This window comes from Crocodylus siamensis, chromosome 13 (assembly GCF_052110815.1).
Source record: "Crocodylus siamensis isolate JL-2025a chromosome 13, ASM5211081v1, whole genome shotgun sequence".
Taxonomy (NCBI): Eukaryota; Metazoa; Chordata; order Crocodylia; family Crocodylidae; genus Crocodylus; species Crocodylus siamensis.
In genome coordinates, this window is record NC_143407.1 from 12,344,697 (window position 1) to 12,361,257 (window position 16,561).

At 42.3% G+C, this 16,561-nt stretch overlaps 1 protein-coding gene across 1 annotated transcript in view; it reads left to right on the top strand.

Annotated features, from left to right (window-relative positions):
- LZTR1 (leucine zipper like post translational regulator 1) overlaps positions 1 to 16,561 on the top strand; it is a 43,465-nt gene that overhangs the window by 11,240 nt on the left and 15,664 nt on the right. Inside the window, exons 9-15 of the mRNA XM_090025249.1 lie at positions 441 to 642; positions 3,977 to 4,087; positions 6,278 to 6,370; positions 10,665 to 10,760; positions 11,424 to 11,607; positions 12,203 to 12,372; positions 13,791 to 13,947. Of these exons, the coding sequence (XP_089881375.1) occupies positions 441 to 642; positions 3,977 to 4,087; positions 6,278 to 6,370; positions 10,665 to 10,760; positions 11,424 to 11,607; positions 12,203 to 12,372; positions 13,791 to 13,947 (1,013 nt within the window). The remainder of the gene's footprint in view (positions 1 to 440; positions 643 to 3,976; positions 4,088 to 6,277; positions 6,371 to 10,664; positions 10,761 to 11,423; positions 11,608 to 12,202; positions 12,373 to 13,790; positions 13,948 to 16,561) is intronic.

Consider the following 16,561-nt stretch of genomic DNA (forward strand, 5'->3'; position numbering starts at 1 on the left):
AGGACTTTGTTTCATAATTCAGGGTAACTGTTCTTTCTAATCCTAACTCCCTTCTTTTTTAATTAGAGACGTATCAGGCTGATTTGGGTACTATATTGATGATATGATAGCTTGGCCTTTTGCTTTGGCTAGATACAAACTTCTTGCAAAAAAGAAAATCGAACAGATTTGCTTGAAATAATAGCTACCATACTCAGTACTTTGTCAGTTGTTATGACTTAGTACACAACTATATCATAGCATTTGATGAAGTAGGTTGTTGCCTACAACAGCTCATGCATGCCTGTCTGAATCAGTGAGTCTGTAAGGTACCACCCTGTCAACTTCTGCTTGTCTAATCCATATAATCTTTCGGGTATTCTTGGGGAGTTAATTTTCAAACCTCAGTTTTTCAGTAAGGAATTTTAAAAGATTTACTCTGTTTCATATCTTTTTCTCAGTTGGACGCGAATTCCTACCGAGCACCTACTTCGGGGCTCTCCTCCTCCTCCACAGCGAAGATATGGCCATACCATGGTTGCCTTTGATCGTCATCTCTACGTGTTTGGTGGTGCAGCAGATAATACGTTACCTAATGAACTTCACTGCTATGATGTAGACTCTCAGACATGGGAAGTTATCCAGCCCAGTCCAGATAGTGAGGTAGAAAATGCTCTGTCTGTTTGCTCCTTTTTCTCTTTATGTATTTTACTGCCCTGATAAAAATTGCTGCTTAAGCAAATAACGCGTTATAACAACTGGGGATCCTGTTTTCCTCTGTGTAAAAATGGCAAATTCTCTGATTTTAAAAAACTCTGTCAAGCCTTCAAGGGAAAACCTGCCATTTCCCACATTTTTCTCCTTTAAGGAGAAAAGTGCAGATTTTCTCCTTTAAAAGAGAAAATCCACATTTTTCTCCTTAAAATGAGAAGAAGATGCATGTTTTTCTGCATTTTTCTGTAGTGAATGGAAAACCCAGATACCTGGTGATAATTTATGACTGTTAATGGTTCTCTTTCCACCTAATGTTTATACAGCATTGTGAACAAATTCCTTAAAATGTATCATAACTGTTGATAGTCCCTAACCCATTGTCACCATTTTAAAGACCGTATGGAAAAGAATTAAGAGGAACATAAAACTTGACATGGAAAATCATAGCCCCGCATGTTTCTGAGCAGAAGTCATCCGCTAATGGACAATTCTCAGTAAGAGAAATAGAAATGCAAAAAGTTATTGCGCTACGAGGCATTTCCGTACCTAAAAATTAGGTTCCTGACTCTGGGAGAGAATTCACAAACCCACGCTGGGTGCTCAAGTTTCCTATACTTCATAGGTGTAGATTTAGCCACTTAGGTTCAAAATTCACAACACTCAGCATGCCGAGGTTGGGGGAGATGCCTAAACCAGCCACTCTGCTGGATTTCTTTGAGGGTGTTAGACTGTCTCATGGTTTCCCTATTTTACCTGTGGTAGGTTAGGATGTTAGGTGTGTGTCATGTCAGGAGTTGATGGCAGTCTTATGCAGAGTATAGATTATGGTTTGTATGGGATGGTTTGGATCAGAGACGATCCTGCCTCAGGCAGGGGGTTGGACTAGATGTCTTCTGGAGGTCCCTTCCAGCCCGACTTTTGTGACTAAGGGTAATCCAGTTGATGTAATACAGGGGTTTTCAATCTTTTTGGGTCAGTGTACCCCCAGCAGCCGGCCGTGCTGGGGGAGGAGGGTACAAGGGGGGTGGCACGTGGCCAGACATGGCGGGGGCGCAAGGCTGGATGCGGAGCAGCGGCAGCCACTGTGTGCGAGCTTCCCCCACCCCTGTGTCCGGCTAGGTGGGTGGTGCCTATGCAGCAGCACAGGATCATGCAGGGTGGCACGCCATCCTCGCCTACCCACACATACTCCCATGGGCCTTCTCAGGTATCCCTGATGTAATATATTTGGATTTTCACTAGGGCTTTAACAAGGACCCTTGACCAAAGGCTTCTTGAAAAGACAAAAAACCAAAAACTGAATTACCATGGGATTGAAGGGGGATGGTCCTTTCACGGGTCAAAAGCTGGTTAAGAGATGAGAAAAAAGGCTCTAGTGCTAAACGGCCATTTTTCAGGATGGAGGAGGGTCATTAGTGAGGTCTCCCAGGGATCTATCTTGGGCCTGGTTTTGTTCAACGTTTTCATAGAGGACCTGGAAAAGGGAGTGCACAATGAACTTGGAATAATTTAGCATCACCTACACACTTCACAAGTCATCAAATCCTAAGCACCGTGGTAAAGAGCTGCAGAAAAATCTCCCAAAACTGAGTGGGCAAAAATGTGGCAGATGCACTTGTTAACTCTGAAGTGCAAAATAATACACCCTGGAAAAATAACATCAACTATCTATACACAATCCTGGCTCTGAAGTAGTCATTATGACTCAGGAAATAGACCTTGGAGTCAGTGTTGATAGCTCCCTAAAAATACTGACTCAGTGTCCAGAAACAGCAACCTAAAAAACCAATAAAATGTTTGGTATCATTAAGAAGAGAATAGAAAATGAAACAAAAAACATTGTTTTGATACTGTATAAATCTGTGATTCATCCACAATTTGAATACTGTGGGCAGTCCGCAGCTTAAAAAGGATGTAGTGGAATTAGCAAAGGTACAGAGAAGGACAGCATAGGGCGCAACTCTGCTATGATCAGGAGAGCAGAGCTCGTGTGAGAGCCTGGAGGGTGAGGGGTTGGTGGACAACAGTCCTCTGCTTCTGCAAGGAAGTGGATGTGTTTGAAACTGACCAGCCCTCCTGACATGAAACTGACCAGCTCTACAAGTGGAGGAAGCGCTGAGCAGAATCCTGTGGGTTCTAGTCATTGGATAAATGACTGTCTAGTTATTCATAAATCACCGCTATACCCACACAGCTGTCCTCAGAAGCCTCTGGGGAATTGTACCCACTAGCATCACCACAACGTCAACTCTTTGAAGCACTTCACGTTCAGTTTGTCCCTACCTAACTCAGATATTCTAGCCTTGGTGAAATTTTCTGGGTTTTATTATTCAGGAGGTTAGACAATGATCATAACAGTTTATTTGACCTTAAAAATCTGTGGGTCGCGGAAGATGGAATTGGAGCCAGATGCTTTTAGCAGTCAGGGGATTAAAGAGATAATTTGAAGTTTAGTCCCACTAGAGACTATAGGCTTTTTAAAGTAGAGTGTATATTTATTTCCTTTTGTGAGGGCTAGTAACGGCTAGATGTTCTGGAGAAGGGGCAAGTTCGGTTTCTTTTTCAGCTGTACTTCCTAGTGATCAGATACTCTTCTGTCTCCTATTTTACAGAATCCATTTCAGCAGGCAGCACTGGTAGAGAAGCACATGACTGAACTGCTCTGACCCATATAAAATAATGTGTTAATTTAAAATGTCATACACAGGCTTCAGAGTTAGTGCTTCACTGGGACAATGAAATAGTTTACACTTTTGTTTCAGATTGTCAGCAGAATGAGCACTCTGTTTATATACAGAAATTTTGGAAGATATATCTAAATCCATAAGCACTAGAAATGTTTATTTTTGAAAATGAATGTTTGATCTGAGACAGATTCCCAGCAAGGGACATATTCTGGTAGATACTGTCATTTACAGAATATTATAGCTTTGTTTATATAAAATGTCAGTAATTCAAAGAAGTTTTATGAAAGAGAGGTATCATTAAAAGTGGCTAAAAGGAATCCTTTAGATACAGCTTCATAGTTGTTAGGGTCAGAAGGGACCTCAATAGATCATCAACTCTGACCTGGGCAGGAAAGAGTGCCAGTCATGGTTTCATATAATGAAACCAGTCCTAGAAGCTAACACACATCAACAAGATTGTCCAGGCCTGCGTTGCTATTTCATTTCAGGGTTGTTGTTCTTCCCTTTCTTGTTGATGTTCTATTTTCAGGCAAGTCCATTTTATGAAAAAATCTCTTTCAAATATTGTTCTGTTTTTTGTGCTTTTGTTTTCCTAGCTGCCTAGTGGGAGACTCTTCCATGCTGCAGCCGTCATCTCAGATGCAATGTATATCTTTGGAGGGACAGTGGACAATAATATTAGAAGTGGAGAAATGTACAGATTCCAGGTATTCTATGTTGACATGATTTAGGAGAGTGCCAAGCAGAAACAATGACCTAATTGTTTATGTTGACTAATTTTTTCCATTATAATTGCCCGTTTGTCATTAACTAGCCAGCACTGTAGTTTAACTGTTTTGACTTAACATTTTCCAAGTTTACTCTCAAAATCTTTTTTAAATGTTTCAGCTAAAACAAGTCAGCTAGCTTACCAATGTTAAAAATGTCTGTAAGACATTTCTTTTGGGATCTCTAACATCTCTGTGCTTTGTGTCAGGTGCTTGAAATACAGAAGGGGGTGATTTGACTGAAGCTTTAATTCTCTAAAAATTGCTGTTTCTACATCTCTGATTTAGTTAGTTTGTGAAGTGAATATCTACCCTGCCTTCTGCCAGACTTCAGACTAACATGGCTAACTACCTCTATTTCTGCATTGTCAGTTGAGGTTTGTTACCTAAGTCTTCAAACTTTCCACCTATAATAAGCATAATTTGACTCTACTGTTTATCTGTGTATGCTAACTTTGCTTCGCTGCTGGCAGTATGGCAGCTGCAGAGTGTTGCTGTATGTGTCCCAGGCTCCGTGTAGGTACATATGTGGTAGATACAGCTGTAGAGCCACGACAGAAACCAGGAAGGAGGGCAGAGACCTCTAGGTGGCAAGGAAGCTGTTTGAAGCCATAGTGAATGTATTCTACTCTTGTGTGGGCCCTCTTAGTTTCCTAATTGTCTTCTAGTCTTCCTCTTAACTCCTGTAAGTCTCAGAAATTAGCACCCTGATTGTGATAGTGATACATCTGAAGTATGTGAGGTATTTCTCCCTTGTGGCAGAACAGGAATATACATGTTGTAAATCTAGGGAATTTCAGGGACAAGCTGGCAGAGCTACACCTTGTGACAGCAAAATCCTAATAACTTTAGGTTGTTAAGTTTTTAAAGTTGTGGAATTTCCAAAAGTATTCTGCACCTAGGTGAGTCTTTCCTCCACTGATTCCTGACATTCAAATGCCTTTTTGGTTTCGATCCCTGCAAAAGGGTTCAGAGGAGAGGTTTCCTGAAACTCCTTGGTGGAATTTTGTTTCCCTTTGTATGTGTCAGTGACAGCTTTCTAGTCCAGTACACAGTGGTTCTGTTTCCTGTGTGGACTCATAGTTATGTGTACATAGACTGAGCATCTGCAGTAGACTACACACTGGTCTGTGTACACATGTGCATCTATCCAGGATGCATACTTTAAGTCACAAAGATGTCATTGGCCAGAAAGCCATGATTTGCATTTGAGGGGTGGAAGAAGTGGGGGAAGAGGACCCTACCATGTTTTATCCCTAGTAATTGAGCAGTTAGGGTACTCAATGAGAAAGCCAGAGACAAAGGTTTTAGCACTGCCCTGTTCTAGAGATGGGGGTGAACCTGCATCTCTGACTATTCCACACTGTGCTTTAATCACCAAGCCACAAATTTAGGAATTGCCCAGGCTCTCCTTGTAAGACTAAGCCACTGCCCCTTGCTTTTACTAGTCGTTGGATAAAATGAATGGAGAGCAGTACAGTGGGGACATTTCTGCTCTCTTGGGAGTAAAGGTGCAGGCTGGACCCAAAAGGCTTGCTCCCTTCTAGTGCAGCAGGCATCTCACTGAGTTAGAGACCCTCTAACTTATTCCCTTTCTTCTGGCCCCACACTGTCTTCCTCTTTTGACTGCCCAGGCAACCAGCTTCAAAAACAGGGCTGGGGCTAATTTTTCTGGGACTTGTAATCAGGCATGTGAGCATCCTACCTGCATGACTGCTGGGGCTAAAACTTGAGATGGTCTTTCCCCCACCCTCTTCATTTTTCCAGTACTTGGGCTCCAGTAGTCATGCACATGTAGTAGTTGCTCTGCTGTGCCTGTTCATTCTGTGCATGTATACTTACACATCCTGAGCATAAAGCAAGGGCCAAAAACGACCAGGTAGATAACTAGAAAACTGCTATTTAAAATAGAATAGAATTTCAGCTAGTCTCCCAAATCTTGAAACTTGCAGTTTTTGAAGTCATTCGTGTTTTATCACTTCAGTTTTTTCACAGAGTTATTACCATGTAGGAGGTGTATCCTGAGCAATAGTTAATGTTAAATCAGTGTGGAAATTCAGTGGCAATATTAACCATGAAGCTGTTGAAGTGAAATAAACTATAACAAGTTTTATTTTTTTCTAATTTCAGTTTTCTTGTTACCCAAAATGTACTTTACATGAAGATTATGGAAGACTGTGGGAAAACAGGCAGTTCAGTGACTTGGAGTTTGTTCTGGGAGAGGTGCGTTTTATTCTAGTGAAAATGATTTTTGATATTTGAATTTGGCAGTTGTCTATCCTTTCTCGCCATACCAAAAGGACACACTCAAGGTGTTTCCAGAACTGGGAACTAAGGCAGCTATTTCTATCATGGCATATCCAGAGAGATTTTTGTACCTGTTCTGTGTTAATTTATGCAGTTATGTCACTTACATTGTTTGGTAATATGTTGTAGAGAATCAAGGAATGTGAGGTGCACACTAGAGTGAATTGCTGATTCATTAGTGGTAGTACTTCTATTATGCGGAAGTCATTGAAACTTTAATAAGGTACCTGGACATTGGCAAGAGTTACAGTGATTACCTCTATTGGGCACACCACTACAATTGCTAATGCTTGTTTATTATCCACCCATTTTAAAATTCAACTGGCCTGTGTTTGCATAGTTAATTTAGAGCTTTTTATCAAAAGCTATGGGTGAATAACATAGATCTTAATACTTTGGCTTCTGTTCTAATGTTTATTGACTACTTATTGGCTTACAGTTGAGCTGAAGCACACAAACATGATTTTCTTTACCAGTTTACATCTTCTTTTAAGTTGAGCTGCTGAAAACTTCTTAAAAATTTACAAAGTAGCTGACTTGTATCCCTGCATGCCTTCAGAGGCAGATTGCTTGGGATCGTTCTTCAAAACATTTCAGTCTATAATATCTTACGGTGATGAGCTTCACAGTTAATTTGTTAATTTTGAATTTTCTACCTTTCAGTTCCATTAAATATCCCCTTGTTCTTGGTTTATGAGGAAGGGAAATCAGAAATCTTCACTGTTCAGTGTTGCGTATGCTTTTATTTTATTCCTTTATTAGTCCTCTGTTTTCCAGCCTCTCTTTCTGGGAGAGTGTGTCGAAGCCTCATAGAATTTGTCCTTTGAATGTGATTTTTATTTCACATTATCATTTCTGAAATGTGAATTTGAATATTACCTCTTTCTCTTTCTTCCCTGCTGCTTTATGTGCATGACCTGCACCTCCAGTTTTCATTTGGCAACTCACTGCCCTTTTCTTCTGCCATTTCATCCACAACGATTAAGTTTTATTTTAAAAAAACAAACAAAAAAACACAGGCCCATACAGAGGAACATCAAAAGGTGTGGGCAAACATGCATTTTAGCCACTTCAAAAGGGAAGAGGAGCTACTGTTCAGGAGTGCATGTTAGCACATTAGCCGTAACTGTTCCATCTACATGGTCCTGTTGTGGTATAGGCTAGAAGAATCAACCTGATTTTGACCCTGAGGTTAAAGGTGGAGTGTTTTTGCAACACTTGTACAGGCAGTCCTCAGACTTTAGACACAATTCGTTCCTGAAAACCTTGTCTTAAGTCGAAACGTTGTAACTTGGAACCAATTTTCTCATAAGAAACTATGTTATAAATGGGGGGTTGGTTCCTGAACCAAGGCCTGATACCCTATTTTCACCAAAAATACCCCGGAATTTTGTACTCGATCAATTATAGATGAGTAATATAGCTACATTAATGTATTTATATTGTTAATAGTAATCATATTAAATTGGAAGGACTTATTTGAGGTGACTTTGCTGGACTTTTTGAAAGGCTCTTGGTTGGACTTTTTTAAGGGTTTTTGGCTGGAGTCTTCTCAGGGGTCTTGGCTGCAGGTTTTTCTGGAGTCTAGTCTGCTTTCTTAAAGAAAGTGTCCAAGGAAGTTTGGACAGATGCTCTCCAAGGAGATGAGCGACACGGCGAACTTGTTCGCTGGCATGGCGTCCCATCGGATCAAGTGTTGTAAAGTCAAAACTGATGTCATAAAGTTGAAACGGTGTCAATTTATAAACATTGTAAGTGTGAAACATTGTAACTCGAAACATTGTAAGTCAAGGACTGCCTGTATTGCTACAGAAATCATGCAGAGTAACTGTTTGTTTGTTTTGTTTGATTTTTATGCCGCTCTCTCCAAAAAAAGCTCAGAGTAGCTTACAATAAAAACAGATAAAACAATAACACAGAACTATAAAGAATACCTAGCCAACCCAAATAAGAAGGTCTTACACTATGTTTGGCTTTGGTGGGCCTCAAGGATGGGGAGAGATCCAGAGCTTGAGAGCAACAATTAAGAATGATCTCCCACATGTTTTGCCTAAGTAAGCTTGGCAAAGAGATGGTACTTGCAGGAAGTTGCTTTTGGCTGACCTTAGGAATTGTGATAAAGCATAAGGGAGGAGGCAGTTCCTTAAGTATGTAGGACAGGGGCGGGCAATTATTTTGGGCAGAGGGCCGCTTACTGAGTTTTTGGCAAGCCATAGAGGGCCACATGACAGGCAGCCCAGGGCAGATAAATATTTTCTAAATTTTGTAGGGGCCCCGCAGGCCGCATAGAATGGCCTGGCACGCCACATTTTACCCACCCCGATGTAGGACCAAGGCCATTTAGGGCTGTATAGGTCAAGGCTGCCACCTTGTGTTGCACCTGGAAAGCTATTGGAAACCAGAGCAGATTCAGAAGCACTGGGATACTGTGTTCCTAGGAGCTGCCTGTGGTTCCCTGATGGTCCTCAAGTGCCCCAGCCACTGCCACAATCTGAGAATCCATGTGTAGCAAGGAGCACCCCAGAGCTGCAAACCTAAGTAACAGAGGGAAGTTAAACGCTAACAATAAGGGTGTTCCTACCCCCACAAGTCATGAGATCACCCACCATCATCACCTGTATCTTGTCTTGTCAGCTTCAACTGGTTTACCCATATCTAGTCCCCAACTATAGCCAGACACTGCCTGCTGGATAAAAGAGAGAGAGAGCTGGGTGTTGTTAGCATACTGATTGCACCTCACTCCAAATCCCTGCATAATCTTACCCAGTGGCCTGAAATACGTGAACAGGAGGGGTGACAACATAAAAGCTCTGGGAGACCCCACAGGAAGAGGTCCTGGGGGGAGGGTGAACACTCACCCATCACCGCTGTCTGGGGTTAGTTACCCTGTTAGGAAAGAGCAGAACTGGTCAAGAACGGTCCCATGAATATCCACCAGGTCACGTAGGTGTGTTCTTAGCACCTCATGGACAATTATCAGTGGCTGCTGAAGGGATCAACAAGGAACAATTTCCTCTGTTCATCTCCAGGTGAAGTTCATCAGTCAAGGCTACAAGTCCAGTCTCTGTGCTACACCACAATGAATGTCAGACTGGCGGGTTGAGGGACCCTACAGCATCCAGATGCCCACTCGGTGACCTTCCCCAAAAAGGGGAGGTTGGAGACTGGGTGGTAGCTGGCTGTGGAGTCCAAGTTAAGAAATTCTTTTCTGAATAGGAGCTGGACAGTTAAGGGCATAAGAATATCTGGCACCCTACCCTTCAAAAGGAAGACATTGACAACCCTTGCTAGCTGTGGCCCCAGTCTCCCTCAGCTGGCTTTTACAAGCCAGAACTGGCCTGGATCCTGTTCACAACTGGTCTCACGTTTGTTCCTGTCGTTGGCAATATTGTCTGTCAGAACAGTATTTCAGGTTTATTTATAGGACTGTGATAGGGAAGCAATCTCAATCTATAACCAGGAAAATCTGTAAGTTATTGAGACACATGTAGAATCCAACAAAGCCATTTTAAGAATCTAGATTTTAAGAGCAATTGCAAACAAATGCTGTGTTATAAAGGAAAAGACAATTGGACATGGATAGAATCTTGAGCATCTGGAACCTGTCTCGGAAGAGGTGAAATTCCTTTTATTTCCATTCTCTTTGACTAACATACTATGTGAATATGTCTTACCACAGAGGCCAGTGACCTTGAATAATGGCAGCTCAGCTGCTACAGTGAGCTGCCATTTACCTTCCTCCTTAGCCCTCACCAGTACACTGTGGACAGAGGCAATGTGGGGTCACATCTCAATAGCCCCAGCCCCCTCATCAGCTTTCTTTTCCATCCTTGAGAGACATCATTGCTGCAGGGGGAGCTGTTGGTTCGTAGAGCAGCTGCCAAGTGTGGATCCTGTGGCAACCCCTGCTATAGCTGCTTCCAGTTGCTGTTGGGGCAATCAGTAAAAGTAAATTCGGTGGCGAGATAGGCAGTGGCTATAGTATGGTGGCTGGGGTAACCCTCTGGCTGCTGGCCACACCAACACCTCCCACCTACAGCAGCAGCTTCCTCAAGGTGGGGAGGGAGGAATGGGAGTCTGATGAGGGCATCAGGGCCACTGGGATGCAAGCCCCCAGCTGTGGGGACTCTCCTCTGGGTGAGATTTAGCCCATGGGCTGTAGGTTGCCAACTCCTGCCTTAATGTATGCTTTTTGTCTCACTACCGACAGAAAGAAGAACGAGTCCGTGGTCATACAGCAATTGTCACAGCTCGCTGCAAATGGCTAAGGAAGAAAATTATACAGGCAAGGGAAAGACTGAAACAGGCAAGTATCTCCCAGAAATAGTCTTATGGCAAGTTGATGCTTAACCTGGCTGAGTTTGGCAATAATTAGTCAAAAGACTGAAAGGATCTTAGAAACGGAACAAAAATAGAATAAGATTTGCTCTCTGAGTAGGGTCTTTTTTTGGTCTGTTTACCGTCCAGCAGAGTATTAGAATCACATCTTCATGTGATTAGGTCCCAGGTTTCCTTCAGCATCCTGGAGCTTAGGGTATGTTTGAGGGTAGGCAGGGGACATAACAGGACAAGGCCAAAACATATTGCACTCACAATAATCAAGGAAGACCAAGGCAGAAAATTAAGGAAAAAAGGGATATGCATGCAATCTAGAGATTACTTAAGTAAGCCAGATGTTTTCATATGAGCAGGGTTTGATGAAATTACACCTAAAGTATTCAGTCAACTGGCTGAAGTAAAGTCACCGTACAAAAACAAGTCAGGTCACAAAGGGACAACAATGGTAAAATCCATGTCACAAACCCCAGGAACAAAGTAAAGCCATTGTTTTGCACTAGTATTATATTTCATGTACACCCATAGACATAGTTCATTCTCTGGTAAATCTAGACTTCACCCCAGCCTTGAGGGGTCACCCAGACAACCTTAGCTTATTTTATGTTCCTGCTTTTTTTTTCCGCCCCATTAGAAATCTAAGCAAGAGATTGAAGAAGAGGGACGAGAGATGTCCCAGAAGGAAGGAGCAGGTGGTAATGTTAAGCCGTGCCGCCAGCAGCCGCTGCTGGAGGTGACTATCCGGGAAGCTGAAGCGCAGCCCTTTGAGGTGCTCATGCAGTTCCTGTACACAGATAAAATAAAATATCCACGCAAAGGTAAGACAGCAGGATGAGGACTGTGGTTTAAACCCAAAAGACAGCTGTATTGGAAATAATACCAGCTTCTCCATGAATCCCAAACCCTTACGAGTCGTATGTCCTCATGTCCAGACTGAGTCTGTTTTAATGGGGATCAGTCAGAATCAGCGAACCTATTGTGAATGAGGCAGAAACACCAGTGACATCAATCAAAACTGGTGGGTGTTCCACGCTATTAAAAATCAGACCACTTATTTGGAGACTGGATTTAAGAACTTAAATTAAAGCTCTAGTTTTGTTTTATTATTAAGTTTTGCCCCAAGATGTTCCAAAAATTTTAGTAAGGCCAGAAAAGGGCTTTTTTACCTCATCAGCTTTGAAGGACTTTTCCTTGACTGGTGCTTACTACTCCGTGATCTAATCTAAACTGAAGTTGATCTTCTGTAATAAAAGTACTTTGCTAATTGCCTTTGGTTCTGCTGTTCTAATTACTCAAGATGGCATCAGAAGTTACCTTAAGAAAACTCCTAACCTCCCTAGATCTCTGAATAGTCTCATATTCGGGGTCTCTCCAGAGCTGTGAAAGGATACTGTTTTCCTTTGTAATTTACAGGTCATGTGCAGGATGTTCTTCTTATCATGGATGTGTACAAACTAGCCCTGAACTTCAAGCTCTCTCGACTAGAACAACTCTGCGTCCAGTATATTGAAGCATCTGTAGATCTCCAGAATGTGCTCACTGTGTGTGAAAATGCTAACAAGCTTCAGCTAGATCAGTTAAAGGTAAATCCCTATTTACAGAGTAACTGGTCAAATGTAAAAAACAAAGTCTCAAGTGTAGTCAATGTAGACATTGCTTACAAATGTTATCACATAATGCTGTGGGTTTTAAGGTGATCTGACTGTGTAGCTGGATGCATTTATTAAAGGAAATTCCTGGATGCTTGGTATTGGTGTAGAAAGTTGATTCCTTACTTACAGACATGTCTCTCTGAGCTGAAGAGCTCTAAAAACCCTTTTACTTAAAACACCTCACCTACACTTAGGAGATCTGGCTGGTTCTGGTGAAAGTTTCCAGCTTAAACTCATGTCTTTTTCTCTGCAATCACAGTTCTTTGAATATATATCCATGTAGATCCCATTGTAGGGGCTTGTGTGGCTCATATATGTACAATCAAATTTTTTAATAGAGGTATTTATTTGGATTGGTGTGTACAGCCTGTGCTTCCTCATGCTCCTGTGCCTGTGTATAAGTGGCAGAGTGACCTCAGTTCCCTCTTACTTCTCATTGCAGAGAGACAGAGCCAAAGGTGTTTCCATCCTGCTGCACTCTGCAGAGATCTTGAAACTGGTTCTTCAACCCATTCAGTGCAAAGTTTTGCTTTCATGCTTTTTCTTTAAACAGTGTGCCTTAAAAAAAGGTGGAAAAGAGAATTAATTGACAACTCAGGAAGGTACTGGCATATTTTGCACCCAGGATACTTGAGTGCAAGCCACAGGCTATGTGGCTCAGTGAGAAGGTTGATAGCTTGGAAAGGAGGGGACTTTTGGTTTAGCCTAAGTCCTTGCTCCCAACGAGTCTGGAGCTCCCTCTAGCACTGTCTTCTATCCTTTTTTCCCCACCAGTGACTGTATTACTGGTCCAGCTTCAAAAGGAGCACCAGAGCAGGGACCAGATAATGCTTGACTTGTAGCTTGGTGATTACAGCTATGTGTTGGGAAATCAGACACCCAGGTTCAAACCTACTCTGGCTCAAGTGGGCATAGAACAGGGTCTTTTGGATTTCCGGGGTAGTTCTCTTGCTATTCAACTATTGTGGGGGAAAGATGGTAATTCTCCCTCTCTCACTCTGTTGCTGGTACACATGTCCAGTCTGCTTGACTACATAGTTGTACACATGCTCAGTGGTACACATCCAGGGGTGGAATTCCACTGGGTGCAAAGGTGTTGGAATGCCTTGTAGATGACCGAACCTAGATTCTTAGCTGCCCATGAAGGGAATATTATTATAATTTGTAATTAAATCAGAAATAAGAGAGGGTTAAAGACAAAATAGGAAAATTATTTTTCTTTAATGTCACGAAAAGCATTAATTTAGGAAAAGGTTTTGAAATGAAAGTTTTTGTAATCATTTTTCTTGCAGTCTGTATAAAATGATAGGATTTCAGATGGGACACCAATGATTTTTTCATTGTTTAAGGAACATTGCCTAAACTTTGTGGTGAAAGAATCGCATTTTAATCAAGTAATAATGATGAAGGAATTTGAACATCTTTCCTCATCCCTGATAGTGGAGATAGTACGGAGAAAACAACAGCCTCCTATTCGAATGCATTCTGATCAGCCTATCGATATTGGTAAAGTAACTTCCTCATTGCTTTAAAAGTTGCACTTTTTTTTGAAACACTAATATGATTAGGACCTGTCTCTCTCTGTTACTGCCCGTTGGTTATGCAGTCAGTATAGCCTCATTAATGCTTCCTGCTAGTTGTAGGCAAGGATATGTCATTACATCAAAGAAGTTTCAAGCAGAAGATTGTCCCTACCTTATCTGAAACAGACCTGATTAAAGCGATTTTCATGTTATGAATGTCCAGCTGTTACTTTTATCTGCTGTATCTTAGGAACGATACCAAAGACTTCTAAATGCTCTGGAAAAGCTGCAGTTGGTGCAGAATCCAGTGCCCCAACTCCTTAGGGCATTGATATATTATGCCATTTCCTATATTGACTCCTGCATATTGGTATCACAGACATTAAATGGGACAATTTCCATGACTAGAATATCAACATACTTTGCTTTGGAAGGGCAGGTCTGGTTTTAAAAAAAAAAAAAGGAGGTGGTACTGTACTAGACTTTGGACGGAGCCTTGTAATAGGTGCTAGTCACTGTCGGAGCATCTGAGTCCCAATTGCCAGGCCTTTTTATACCACCATACCTTCAGTCTTGGCCCTAGCACTGTTCCCAATCATGGTTTGGCCTTCGAGCAGGCTTCATAGCTGCCTTGGACTGAAGAATAGCTGACATCACTTTCTCCCATCCCCTCCCACTCTTGACCCAGATAGTATGTTGGCTGCCGACACGAAGGGAGAAGGACCTGGCCAGCCTGTAGGCCCTACAAAGCTGGTAAACCTCCTCAAGCTGGTACCACTAAAAGCATCCGTTGGGGAATCATGGTTGGGATTTGCTGGAAGGTTTGCTTATGTGCAGCGTTTAGTCAGGAAAATGATAGTTGGAGGGAGGGGAAGTTGGAGTTCTCAAGTTTTGGGCTGGTGTTTGGGGAATTCTGTTAATGGGGTTTTTTCTGTTTATTGTAAGCTACTTGGAGTCTTTTGGATAGGTCCAGGATATAAATCTAAATAATAAAAAATAATTAGAAGGCCCAGTTGCGATGGCTTGTCTAGACTGCATGCTGGATGTTGTTATTACCCCAGATGGCACAGGGGTCCATTATCTCTTCCCACCTCAAACTGGTACACTGCTACGCAGATGCAGCAGAAGAGGGTGGTACAAACTGATGGTGGCCTGCTTCAAAATGGTTCATGAAGCTGTTCCCAGACAATAGAAATTGAGTTTTCAGGGTGTATATCTAAGAAAATAAGGGCACAATGTGGCCTTGTCACCTGGTACTATATAGCAGAGGTCAAAGGGCAGGCAGGTCCTGTAATCCCAGAGCCATGGAAATTGGTGTGAGTACCAAGAAGAGGCTCCTTGAAGCAGTAGAAGGGGTTGGAAGGTGCAGTGTGGGATGCAGGTGGATTGACCGACTCCCTAACATGCTCTGCTGGTGGGTGGAAACATGTTGTATTTACTCAAATAGAAGACAGCACTGAAGACAAAATTTGTTACAATTTTCCAGGTATAGAATCCAACTATTGGAGGTTTGCCTTGAATTTGTTCCCTCCCGTTGCTACAGCAGGAAAAATAAATCTGGGAATCAGGTAGCCCTTTGCTTTCTGCTTCCTTCCAACTTTTTCCCCTGGCAGCCCCTTATCTCTCTTTTTACTGCCAGACCCTGCTCTCCTTGAACATGTGGAAGTGAGGAGCAAATTCGAAAACAATAACCTTAAATTAAATATGGCTGTATCAGTATGCATATAGTACCCATGGACTTGGTATATCCAAAATTGATATGTTACCTTTTCTTGAAACTGCTGCAAGTTTTAGCACAGGTACTCCATAAGCATACTTTTGAGTAGCACTCTTGTACTACATGTAATTAGGTGCCAGCTATGCCTGATATTAGTCCAAAGTCAAAGGCTTGTAATTTACCACATAGTTCATTAGACTGGGCCCCACCAGAGTCAAGAGCATCCAAAGCCATGATGACCCCATAGCTCAGCACTGCTGAGTGTGTGTGTGTGTGTGTGTGTGTGTGTGTGTGTGTGTGTGTGTGTGTGTGTGTACTCCAGATACCTCCCACCAAGGAGGTACTAATTAGCTCCCGCTCACGACTGGAAGTGGGTGTTCTTGTCACAAATCCTTGGGATGCTCCAAAAATGTATATGCAAATGAAGTACAGGGCAGCCTGGTCCAACTCCACCTCATGGAAGGCAGGACCACACTAATCGTGTACCAAGCTGAGAGGGGGACTGAAAGAGGGAGTCTGGGTGAACTGAATGCAGTGTTGTGGCTCACCATGACTTGCAAAAGAATTAGTGGTGAGGGGGACTGCATGTACGGGGCATGACCATATGTCTTATTCAGATGGGCTGTACTAACTTATTCTTGTGTATGTTCCCATCTGCATGTTTGCCCAATGTGGGCCATGTGTTTTATAGTCGCGCTCAGTGTGGTCTGCTTTTAATTTTCTTCATAGTTGGTTTCCACTGCTAAGCACATGCTGCTTTGCAGCAGGAGTTTAATTGACACTGTATTTAGTGAGATTCTTTGTATGAGATTATAAGACAAGGGGCTTTTTCTCCCATGCCAATTGGGGAAAAAAACCTCATTTTGTATTTGAGTAAATA